Source organism: Hylobates moloch, unplaced genomic scaffold, assembly GCF_009828535.3.
Source record: "Hylobates moloch isolate HMO894 unplaced genomic scaffold, HMol_V3 SCAFFOLD_15, whole genome shotgun sequence".
NCBI classification, from domain to species: Eukaryota; Metazoa; Chordata; class Mammalia; order Primates; family Hylobatidae; genus Hylobates; species Hylobates moloch.
In genome coordinates, this window is record NW_026652290.1 from 95512655 (window position 1) to 95524867 (window position 12213).

General features: G+C 61.4%; 1 protein-coding gene across 3 annotated transcripts in view; it reads left to right on the forward strand.

Moving 5' to 3' along the window:
* The window catches only part of PIP5K1C (phosphatidylinositol-4-phosphate 5-kinase type 1 gamma), a 68975-nt gene that overhangs the window by 27761 nt on the left and 29001 nt on the right, over positions 1–12213 (forward strand). For 2 of the 3 annotated variants that reach the window (XM_032176379.2, XM_032176380.2), the window contains exon 2: positions 10456–10487. In XM_032176379.2, the coding sequence (XP_032032270.1) occupies positions 10456–10487 (32 nt within the window). Of the gene's footprint in view, positions 1–10455; positions 10488–10583; positions 10637–12213 lie in introns of those variants that run through there. The other variant, XM_032176381.2, reaches the window with a different exon arrangement.

Consider the following 12213-nt stretch of genomic DNA (forward strand, 5'->3'; position numbering starts at 1 on the left):
TGCCATCCCTCCATCCCCCATCCCTCCATTCCGCCATCCCTCTCAGCGTGTTTTTTGGAAGCATTTCAAAGTTGCACACCTCAGCACCCCCACCTGTCAACACTTAACACAATTCAGCATCTTGAACTAGACTCACTATTTCTTTTTTTTTGAGAGGGAGTCTCACTCTGTTGCCCAGGCTGGAGTGCGTGGCATGATCTTGGTTCACTGCAACCTCCACCTCCCGGGTTTAAGCGATTCACCTGCCTCAGCCTTCCAAGTAGCTGGGATTACAGGTGCTGGCCACCATGCCCGGCTAAGTTTTGTATTTTTAGTAGAGATGGGGTTTCACCATGTTGGCCAGGCTGGTCTCTAACTCCTGGGCTCAAGTGACCCACCTGCCTCGGCCTCCCAAAGTGCTGAGATGACAGGTGTGAGCCACTGCAAAGCCTGGCCTAAAACTTTCTCTTTTTCTTTTCAGTCTTCATTCCTTTCTCTTTTTCTTGTCTTATTGCTCCAGCCAGCACTTCCACTGCAGTAGCGGCTCTCACAGCCACACCCCTGGTCTTGTGGTTGACATTAAGGCGTTTCCCATAACTTTTTGCTTTATACTTCTTACATTTTATATTTTATTTTATTTTCAAGACAGGATCTTGCTCCATCGCCCAGGCTAGAGTGCAGTGGTGCAGTCATAGCTTACTGCAGCCTCAAACTTCTGGGTTCAAGTGATCCTCCCACCTCAGCCTCCCAAGTAGCTAGAAATACAGGTGTGCACCACCACTCCTGGCTAATATTTAAATTTTTTTGTAGAGATGGGGGTCTCACTATGTTGCCCAGGCTAGTCTCAAGCTTCTGGGCTCAAGCCGTCCTACTGCCTCGGCTTCCCAAAGTGCTAGAGCCCCCTCGCCTGGTCTTATATTTCTTTTTAAAGTAAAAGTCTCCCTTTCTCTCCTTTTTTTCTTTGTTGGTAGTATTTTGGGGGGACACGAAATTCATGTTGAATTTCGTTGAAGGTTTTTCTGGATTCGGAGACGGGATCACAGGGTTTTTCACCATTGACTTTGGATAACTTCCTAAATTTCCCCAAATCCCCATTTCCCGGCCTGTCAAACAGTGATCATGAATTAGGTGGCAGCTGGGTCAGGTGCTCACAGGCGCCTTCTGGCCACGCGCTGTCGGGGAGCGGGCTGTGGGGGACAGAGGCAGAGGCGAGTGTGCCAGGCAGGGGGCCGAGTGATGGTGCAGCCTTTTATTTCTAGATCTGCCTGTTTTTCGAGAAACCCAGGTTTTTCTCCAAAACGTTGTGATTTCTAGAGTTGACCGAACCCAAACACCCCAGGGCTCAACCAAGCCCGGGCGGGCCACTCCCCGGGGTGTGCTGGGAGTGGTGGGTGCTGGGGACCGTGGATGTACCTGGTGACAGTTTACGGCGACTCACTGGGCTTGGGGCTGCAGGGCCAGGCAGGTACCTGAGTTCACATCTCTCGTCACTTCCCAATGGGGACCATCAGTCGGGTGCTGCCGATCCCCAAACGGGGACATCATTGCCTGCCACGCCAGGCCTGTATGGGTTAGGGACGATCACGTGGCAGGCCTGGCCACATGGGTTCTCCCCAGCGGTGTCACAATCCTTCCACCTCTCCCAGCCTCGGTTTCCCCATGTATCAAATGAAGCCGTGAGGAGTGGCTGCCTGGTCAGGCTAGGTGGGACCCTGCGTGGGGAGAGCCTGGTCGGCACCTGGTGCAGATATTTGCTGTCGCAGCCGTGTTGAACATCTCACCCAAGGGTTTAACCTCAGGGGCTAGTGAAGCGGGGCGTCACCTGGGGTCATCCTGCCCCCCTGGGGACACTGGGCCATGCCAGGGTGCCCCTGGCATGGAGTGGGTGGAGGCCAAGGATGCTGCTCAGCACCCTGCAGTGCCCAGGACGACCCCAGTGACCAGCGCAGAGAACAATCCAGCCCGAAGTGCTGAGGGGGGAGACCCTGGTTTGCATGGGCTTTCGGGGGTGCCTGGAGGCCCCCAAGCTGTTTGCATGTGGGTACACTCCTATCAAGACAGAATAGGCCTGAGGCAGGGCCGTTCGCTGTCACCGTGGACAAGACTGTCCGTCCCGGTCCATACCAGAGAGGAGCAGAAGCTGAGGGTCGGCACCAGCCTTTCAGACCGTGGTAGTTGCTGTTCACTGCGTTTTACAAAAGACTTGGTCCATGATAGAGAGAAAAGAAAGGGTGAGAAAGGGTGAACTCAGTCGTACAGCACAGACGGTGTGAGAAGCTCCAGCCTGCAGGACTGGCTGTCCTTCTGGTCAAGCCTTGACCAAGTCCCCCGACCTCCTTTAGAGACAAGCAAACTGAGGCCCTGGGGGATGACAGAGTTTGGAGAATGTTCCAGATGGTATATGTCACTGGGCAATGCTTTTGCAACTAAAGGGATCCGCATCTTCATTTTGCTTTTCTGGGACACAAAATTCACCCTTTGAAAGTGTCTTACTGCTTACTTATTGCAACTGACTAAATTCTTTTCGGTGTATTCACAGAGTTGTTCAGTCGCTGCCACTAATTCTAGTACATTTCCATCACCCCAAAAGCAAACCCTGTGCCAGGCGGCTGTCACTCTCCATCCCTCCCCAGCCCCAGCACCCACGCATCCCCTCCCTGTCTCTCTGGATCAGTCTGTCCTGGACATTTCATAGAAATGGGGTCACACACTGCATGGCCTCTTGTGTCTGGCATCTCTCACTGAGCGTGACGTCTTCAAGGTGCATCCGTGCTGTGGCCTGCGTCAGAGCCTCACTTCTTTTCATGGCTGAATAGTCCATCATACAGATAATTAATGCTCCTTTGAATGTAAGAAATCCAAGTAAGACAAAGGAATTAAAAACTGTAACTCCTCCCGTTCCAAAGAAGTTCACAGATAGGCTGGGCGCGGTGGCTCATGTCTGTCATCGCAGCACGTTGGGAGGCTGAGGCGGGCAGATCACGAGGTCAAGAGATTGAGACCATCCTGGGTAACACGGTGAAACCCCATCTCTACTAAAAATATTAAAAAGCTGGGCGTGGTGGTGCGTGCCTGTAGTCCCAGCTACTCGGGGGAGGCTGAGGCAGGAGAATCACTTGATCCCAAGAGGGGGAGGTTGTAGTGAGCCGAGATCTGTTTCAGTCAGCTATTGTGTAACAAACCACCCCCAAACAGAAGCTTCAAACAACTGTGTATTTGCTTGCGATTCTGTTATTTGGGTTGAGTTCAGTTGGGTGGTTCTTCTGTAGGTCATACCTGGTGTTAGTCCCATGGCGGTGGTCGGCAGTGGCAGGAAATTCAAGCTCGTCCTGCACTTGCCTGTCCAGCCCTCAGCCGGGATGGCAGGAACAGCTGGAGCCGCCCGGCCTTTCTGCAGGGAGCTGGCCTCTGAGTGTTGTGGCCCAGGTTCCCAGAGGCGCAGTGAGAAGTGCCAGCCTTCCTCATGCCCACGCCATCCCTTACATCCTATTTGTTGGTCAGAGCAAGTCACACCACTGCCAAGCGTTGTAGCCATCAGAAGGCCTTTCTGCAGTTTAGCAGGAGAAGATTTTCGCACGGCCTGCCCTCGTCCACCGGGTCCTGGTCTGAGCCTCACCAGAGCTGAGGGTCGGCCCTGCCGCCTCTGGGTCCCCACCCCAGCCTGTGTCATGGAGTGCCGCTGCCCAGCCTGGCTGTCCTGGCAGGTCCACAGAGGGGCCTGTGGTCCCCATGGTCAGAGGCCTGCACGGCAGGAGGCCAGAGGATGGGTTGTTCCAGCGAATGAGGGAGGTGACTGTGAGCTCTGGCCCGGGGTTGCTTCCTGCTTGCGGGATCGCAGGACCCCATGACTGGGCCGTCCTCACGCACCCAGGTTGCTGTGTCATGGTGAGCCCGCACCTGTGCTGGGGTGCCCAGCAGTTGCCCTCTGTGCAGCGGCCCCACCCAGGGGTGCAGGCCCCCTGTGCTACTCTGACACACCTGGGTCCCACTGCTGCCCCTTTCTCACTGGCCTTCCCTTGCTGCCCTCAGAGAGCTTTGCCAGAGTCTGTGAGCAGGTGACAGAGCAGGCCTGGGCCCCGTTGTGGGGATGACAACAGCCATGTGCCAGGTGGTGCCGTGTGCCGGGCAGTGAGGAGGGGACCATTTGGCGCAGGGTGGCTGGGGGAGGCCTCTGAGGGGTGATGTTTAAGCCAGGTCTGGGGTGAAACAGAGGAACAAACCCTGAGGGAATCTTGGGACCAGCAGGCCAGACAGAGGCACCGCTCGTGCAAAGGCCATGACGCAGGGTGGCGCTGGCGTGCTGGAGGGACAGCGAGGACCTGTGTGGCTGGAGCAGAGGGAGGAGCAGAGGGCAGGGAGGGTGCCACACAGGGTCTGGTGGGGTGACAGGGCCTGGTGTTTACCCTGCAGGGCTGCAGTGGGGCCTGGGGAGACCCTTGTCTGTGGTGGGGGCGGGGTGGGTGGGCCCCCTTTCCCAGAATCCCTCCCCTGCCCTGCACCCTCCCTGGCCCCGCAGTCCCCGGCTTCGTCATCCTGGGCCTTCCAGGGCCCTGCTCACTCTCCCCCGGCCCCCACTGCCTCCAGGGCTGGGGCTTCCTCCTCCCAGCCACGGTGGCCTGGACCTTGGTTCTGCAGGGATGAGGCCACCAGGTTCGTGTCCTGCCTGCTGTTGTGGCGCCCAGCAGGTGCCCACAGGAGCTGAGGCACCTTCCACCCACCCTTGAGCTTGCCTCGCTGGGCCCTCTGCCCCGCGGCGCCCTGTCGGTGAGCCTAGCATGGGCCTCGTTTCCTCTCACTGTGATGCCTGCCTCCCTCTGGCCGCCTGTCCAGGCCTCTCCGTCCCCATTCTTACTTTGGGTCTTACTGCAGAGCCAGCCTGACAATCCGCCTCCTCCCCCGGTTTAGTCATTCCCTGCCTCAGTGTCCATGTCAGACAGATGTGGAGAGGAAGCTCTGGCGGAGGCCTGTTGTGCAGAGAGAAGAGGAACGGGTATGTCAGTCCGTGGGTCAGTCAACAAACGCCCACGCTGTCAGCCCAGGGCAGGCCCCGTCCTGAGGGAGCCCCCGGGGCCAGGAGGGAGCAGGCTGGTCTGCAGGATGGGGCGGTGTCAGTGGGGTGGCAGAGGTGACTGGTGTGGGACACAGTGTCCAGGGAGCACTGGCAGGACCAGGGCGGAGACCCGGCGCAGGCCAGGGAACAGCTGGGTGCAGAGGCGGCCATGTGGCCCCATGGAGAATGGCAGTGCCTCAAGGGCTCGAGCTAGCTTCAGCCACATTTTATAGACAGAGATGGAGGCTTAGAGAGAAGCCCCGGGTGCACAGGGAGGTGGGGTGGCCAATGAGGTCACCGTGCAGCCAGCGATCAGAGCCGTGCGCCGCAGGCCCGGGTCGTCGCCAGGTCCTGTGATGGGGCCGGGAGAGAGGGGCCCCAGCGGCAGAGCCCCCACCTCGGGCGCTCAGCCCGGCCAGCGGAAACTGCTCAGAGGGGCCACCTCCCGGCTCTGCGGCACGGCTCGCCTTTCCTCCCCCGACTATTTTTAAAACCTAATTTCCTCGAAAACGGGGTGGCTCGTTCAGCAGATAATTAGTCACATCTCAGGCTGAGCAGAGCTCAACGTCATGACAGCCCCTTATGGGGGTCACGGCAGGCTGTGTGCCCTGAGCGGGCCTCATGGGGAGCGAGGATTGAGTGAAGATGGTGCTCACCTGCCCACCCGGGTGGGCGGTGGCAGCAAGGCTCTGCTTCCTCCCCTGTCCCCTCTCCTCCACAGGACACTCGGCTCTGGTCTCCCTTTGCTGTCCCTTCCTGCCTGCCCTGGGAGCCCCACATTTTCCCTGGGGTCCCCCAACCGAGTGCCTCCCCTCCCCGTCCTGCTCTACCTCCACCTCGGTGCTTCGGCCCCGGCCAGTCCCTTAACCCTACAGGCCCCCAGTAGGGACATTCCCAGTAGGGCCCGAGCCGGCCGCCCCTCTCCTCCCCTCTGTCAGCCAGCTCAGGCGAGTCGGGCAGGTGAAGACGTGGAACCACAGAGGGAAACTGAGGCAGGGGGCCTACACCCAACGTGGGTGACCCCGAGGTGCCTGGTGAGGTCAGCAGAGCCGGGTCTGGAGGGCCTCACCACGTCCACTCGGTCCCGGGGCTGTAGGGAGCCCGGGAGAGTCCGGGCAGGGGTGGACCCAAGCGCTGTGACCTCTCAGCATTGGGGCCACTGAGGAAAACAGCTGAGTCACCCAAGTGGGTGTGGGGGTGCCCCAGAGGGGCGGTTTCGGGAGTAGAGTCAGGACTGTGGGCAGGGAGGCCCCAGACAGGCCGAGCAGGGGGACGCCCGGGCCCCTGATGAGGTCTGGAATGTCCCGCCCCCGCCCACCGCTGGCTTCCTGCCGTCTCTTCTTTTCCTTCCCCCACACCCTGGACGTAAAACCGTGAATTGTTCTGCTCCCGGGCCGCCAACCCAAACATCACGTCAGCATCCAGCACCTTCCGCCCCGCCGTGGCCCAGAGCAGGCCCTTTGTGGCCTGTCAGAGACCTGGGGGCGACTGGCCCTGTCCTCTGGAAGGACAGAGAAGCAGCCTGTCCTTCCCTTCGCCGCGGCAGCCGGAATCCTGAGTCACCTCACTCCCTCCGTCCCCGTTCCCGCCCCTGCAGTGAGCACCGTGGGTCTGTCCCCCAGATCCCTCCAGGGCCTACCCACTGCCCACCCAGCCCTGCAGGGCGTCCAGGTGGCCCGAGAGGAGGACCCTTCAGCTGTTCTTGCTGCCTGGAGAAGTACGCCCCCTCCTCCCGGGGCTGGGGTCCTCACTGGAGGGCCACGCCCCGTGTGAGGTCCTGGGCTGCCCAGACAAAGTCCCCGGGACTGGGGGGAGCAGCAGGCCTTGAACAGGCGTCTGTTCTGGCTCAGCTCTGGAGGCCAGGAGCCCGTGGTCCAGGAGCGGGCAGGGCTCTGCCCTGACCGACCTGGGAGAAGCTCCACGCCCCTCTGCTCCTCGTGCCTCCGGGCATCCTTGGTGCTTCAGGCCCTGGAGGAGCGGCACCCTCCCCGCCTCCACCCCACACGGCATCTTGGCTTCCCCGAGCGGTTTCTCTTATAAGGACAGCGGCGGATCCAGGGCCCACCCCACTCTGGCACGACCTCATCTTACCCAATGACATCAGCAAAGACTCTCTTTCCAAATATGGTTGCAGGCCGAGGTTCTTGGAAGGACGTGAATGTCGGGGGGACACTGTCCAACCCCGCACCCTCAGGCAGGCATGGGGACTGACCACGACTACAGGGGCCCACCAGCGTCTTGGATGCGGCCCCCTCCCTGGCCTGCCCCTTGCCCCAGGTTCCTGACCCCAGCCCCCTCCCCCGCCTGCCACCTGCCCCAGGTTCCTGACCCCAGCCCCGACCCCAGCCCCCTCCCCAGCTTGCCGCCTGCCGCCTGCCCCAAGTTCCCGACCCCAGCCCCCTCCCCAGCTTGCGCCTGCCCCGGGTTCCCGACCCCAGCCCCCTCCCCAGCTTGCCACCTGCCCCAGGTTCCTGACCCCAGCCCCTTCCCCGCCTGCCGCCTGCAGAGGCTCCTGACCCCAGCAAAGTTTTCCACCTCGTGCCTTCGCCGTGTCTCTGGCAGTTCTGACCTGGCAGCAGAGCAAAGCTATGGGCTGTTCCACCAAGCCGCATTCAGTTGCCTTCAGTGCCCGTGGTGGACGTGTTTTCAGACGGCAGGGCGGTCACCGGGGCGCGGCCTCTAGATGGGACACACGTGGGTCTCCCGTGCACCCACCGAGAGCAGCACAGTGCCCATGGGGGCCGAGGGGCGCTGGCAGGGCTGATAGAGTGGGGCATCGCCAACCCAGGCCAGGGTTTGACTTTCCTTCTCCTTCTACGTGACCTTGGGTGGGTTCACCCCTCCCTCTGAGCATCTCTTTCCGCGTCTTAAAACAGAAGGGCTCCCTCCTTCTCTGCACTCTTTGCTTGCTTTGTAAGGCCTTGGTCCAGAAAGACTTTTTGTCTCTCAGGGAAATTCTCCTCTGCCCCCTCTCCCGAGTCCACACCCAGCCGGGTCCCCACCCCTTATGGCCCCCGTCTGCACCGCGGACTCCGCACCCACCTCCTCACCTGTCTGCACCTTCCTGAACCTCGCCCAGTTGGCCCCTCACGTGTCCTGGCCTCCGCTGCTCACCTCAGCCGGCCTGGAAGCCAGGGCCAGACCAGTTCCAACGCACTGCTGCCCAGCCCAGAGCAGGGAGGCAGCCAGAGGGCCCAGCCCTACGGAGCTGAGCACGTGCCGCACCCTCCTGCACACGCTCCCGCGCAGCCCGAGTGTCTCCACGGGCTCGTAATAATCCCCTTTGAGGGCCTGCCCCAGCACCCCCAGCTGCAAGACCTCGGCCAGCCCTCCCTTCCCCAACCCTCAGCCTCTTCCTCTAGGAAGGGGGAATGGAGTGAGAAGATGCTGGCAGCGCTGGGGTGGAGTCAGCCCTGACCCACAGTCCCTATGTGATTGAAAAGAAAGGCCGGGCGCGGTGGCTCACGCTTGTAATCCCAGCACTTTGGGAGGCCGAGGCGGGCGGATCACGAGGTCAGGAGATCGAGACCATGGTGAAACCCCGTCTCTACTAAAAATACAAAAAATTAGCCCGGCGTGGTGGCGGGCGCCTGTAGTCCCAGCTACTCGGAGAGGCTGAGGCAGGAGAATGGCATGAACCCGGGAGGCGGAGCTTGCAGTGAGCCGAGATCGCACCACTGCACTCCAGCCTGGGCGACAGAGCAAGACTCCGTCTCAAAAAAAAAAAAAAAAAAAAAAAGAAAAGAAGCATTTGTCTCCATGCCCCTGGGCCCCAGGTGGTGCCAGCATCGGAATCCAACAGGGAGGCGCTCCCCTTCGGCAGCTGCCTCTGCGTGAGCCTGGAGGATGCTGCTGTGATCCGTGCAGCAGCGTGGCCGCCTCAGCCACGTCGTGACCTTTGCACCGCCGTTCCCTCCGCCTGGAACTCCCTGCGGCTCCCACGCCGTTCCCTCCCTGGAACCCCCAGGCATCGTTGTTTGGCACTGAGCTCAGACACGACCAGCCCAGGGAAGCCCCCTTGCTGATCCGCACCCGCCTGTCACCCCACATCAAACACCCAGCCCTGCGCCCACCCCTGTTGGCCGTGAGCCCCTTGAGGGCGAGACCAGGTCTTCCTCAGGCCCGCGTGGTGGACGCCAGCACGTGCGTTCCCTGCAGTCGCCGACATCGCTTCCCACCTCAGGGCTCTGGGGCCAGGAGTCCAGCCCCAGAACGGGGCCTCACCAGGCTAAAGTCAAGCTGTGGGCAGGGCTGGGCCCACCAGAGGCTGCAGAGGAGAATCCGTTTCCCCCCTTTCCCAGCGTCTAGAGGCGCCCGCATCTGCCGGCTCAGGTCCCTTCTTCCCCCTCCACAGCCACAGCGCAGCCTCTTCCAGTCTCTATCTGACTCGCCCTCCCGCCCCGTCTCGTGAGGACCCTGTGAGGACGTCGGGCTCCCAGGTCCCCCAGGATCATCTCCCGTCGGTCTCAGGGCCCGTAATCACAGCTGTAGAGTCTGTTCCCATTCTCCAGATGAGGACCCCGGGGCCCTGCTGCTGGGAGCCAGGACTGGGGATATGGTCCTGGGTCCTAGGAGCCGAGTCCCGCCTGCCCCCCTCGTCCCAGCCTCCTCGCATGGAGGGAGGTGCTCCTGGCTCAGCCCAGGCCTCGGCCCGTTGGCTTAATCCTACAGGCCCCTGTCGTCCTCTCTGGAGCTGCGGCCCGGGCCCTGCTGCAGGCACTGACTGGAGACGGCGGGCCCAGGAGCCAGGGCAGGGCTGGGGGTCCCCTCACAGGCTCCCTTATCCTTCCACCAGCCTCACTCTGGAGAGCGGCAGGGAGGGCGCCAGCCCTGGGGACCCCTGGCCAGTTCCCACTGACGGCAGCTGCCCGGGTGCTGGGCGCTCCCCGCAACTCCAGCCAGCCCTCGCCCCAGCGGGGGCCTGCCCCCCTCACTCCCCACGCTGGCACCTGATTTCCCCATGCCCAAGCCTCTCCTGGCGCCTGCCTCCAGGGAAGCGGGGCTTGCTCAGTTCAGACCTGCTCAGTTGTTGACTGCCTAGAACCTCATGTCTGGGCGTGAAAGGGGGTCAGAGCTGGAGGAGGTTTGCTTCCCGCTTCCCTCCTCCAGGCCGGTCCAAGCCCCAGGCCTTCCGTGGTGGGTGCCACACCTGGGCGTCACCGGCTGCCCACCTCCCTGAGGCTGCAAAGCCTCTCCCCTGCTCTAGGCCCCAGTGGCTGCCAACCAGGGTGACCATGGCAGGCCGCAGCGGCTGCCGCCCTCATCACATCCTCCCAGCGCACTCAGTCCTTCTCTTCACTTGTGTGTAGCCTTGAGATCGGCCCTACGCGGAGTTACGCACGCCAGGCTTGGGGGGCCGGGAGCTGGGCCCAGGACTCCGGAGGTCACTAGTTTCCTGTCTGATACCCAGCTTTTCTCTTCTGCAGGTTTGGCTCAGAAGAAGGCGGCCCCAACAGAGGTGAGTGTCTGGAGGGGCGAAGGGCCTGGGGTCCCCACCCTGACGCACTGCCTCCGTACTCGTGGAGAAGCTGTGTGGCCTGGGGCCGCTCACTGCACCTCTCTGGGCCCCAAATGCCGTCCAGTGTCCACAGGCAGGAGGAACATGAGGTCTGCACCAACTGCGTCTTGAGAGGTCGGGGTGAAATTCCGTGATGGAGGAGGGGGCCCTGCATCTGAGGGGCCGCGCCCCCAGTGGCAGGGGTGCCTGGTCAGGGCTGCAGGGGCAGGAAGGGCTTCTCTGGGTTCTAGGCCGTGTGGAGCCAGGATTCTGGGGGGTGGGCGGTGGGGAGAGAGAGCAGCTCTCGCAGGGAGACTGGGGGCAGGAATGGAACACCCGGCCGGAGGGGCAGACGCTGCCCAGAGGGCGATGTCCAAGGCTACCAGCTGCACCCGCGCCCTCAGTTGTCTATGAGCCACACAGGTGTAGTGCACAGTGAGGCTGTGTGCAGCCTATGTGTGCATGTTTGCCTGCGTGCGTGTGTGCACGTGTTTTGCCTGTGTTCATGTTTGCCTGCGTGCGTGTGTGCATGTGTGTTTGCCTGTGTTCATGTTTGCCTGCGTGCATGTGTGCATGTGTGTTTGCCTGTGTTCATGTTTGCGTGCGTGTGTGCACGTGTTTGCCTGTGTTCATGTTTGCCTGCGTGCGTGTGTGCACGTTTGCCTGTGTTCATGTTTGCCTGAGTGCATGTGTGCATGTGTGTTTGCCTGTGTGCATATGTGCCTGTGTGTGTGCACGTCTGCATGTACATGGGTCTTGTCATTGCTGCCTGTCTCCTCCTGAGAGCTTTCTCTGCACACTGGCCCTGCCTTTGCAGCTTCTGCCAGCCCCGTGGCGCCAAGTGGCCTTCTTCGCAGCCCCAGTGGGCGCAGTGGGGTGGGCCGTCCCCCGAGGGCACCCGAGCTGCTGCATCTCCCGTCTTCCCGCGTGCAGTCCTCAGGGCACCTGTCCATGAGCCCCATTCCCAGGAGGAGTCCCCAACGCACCTGTCCCACCTGGGCCGCCCTTGGGCCCTGCATCCATAGCCAGAGCTGGGAGGGCTTTGTCCACCAGGCCTGGGACCCTGGGATCCTTCCTCAGAGTCCCCCGGCCTGGGGGCAGTGTGGAGGGTGGCACGGGTGGTGGGGTGAATTCCTGAGGAGAGCCTGCCCCCTGGCGGCCACCTGGGAGAATGCAGGGAACATGGCTGAGCAGCGTTGCCTGTGGAGGGAGGGCAGGGGCAGGGGTCAGGGCTGCAGGAGTGTCCCTGGGGCTGATAGCGGTGGGATGGGGTCTGGCCAGTGGAGGGTCCATGGGGTCTCCTAGCAAACGCAGTGGCGCTCCTTAAATGACGGTGCCAGGCGGGGCTGTTCTCCTTGGTTGGCCTCTGTGTTCCTTCAGGCTCCCACAGCCCCCCCCTCACATCCTCCCGCGAGGGCAGCAGGCTGAGGCCCCCTGGGGTCGGCGGTCCCATCTGCTGGGGCACTCGCACTGCCCGACAGCTTGCAGGAGCCGGGCCTGACCCTGGCCAGTGAGACCGTCTCCCTCAGGGACGAGATGCTCTTTTCTTTTTGTATTTTTTTTTTTTATTAATTTTATTTTGCACACAAAACAAACATTTTCTAAAAATACATACAAACAAAAAGATGCATATCAAACATATTAGGAAGGTTGCACATGGGAAGTCGGGGAATAGAAATGGGGGGTG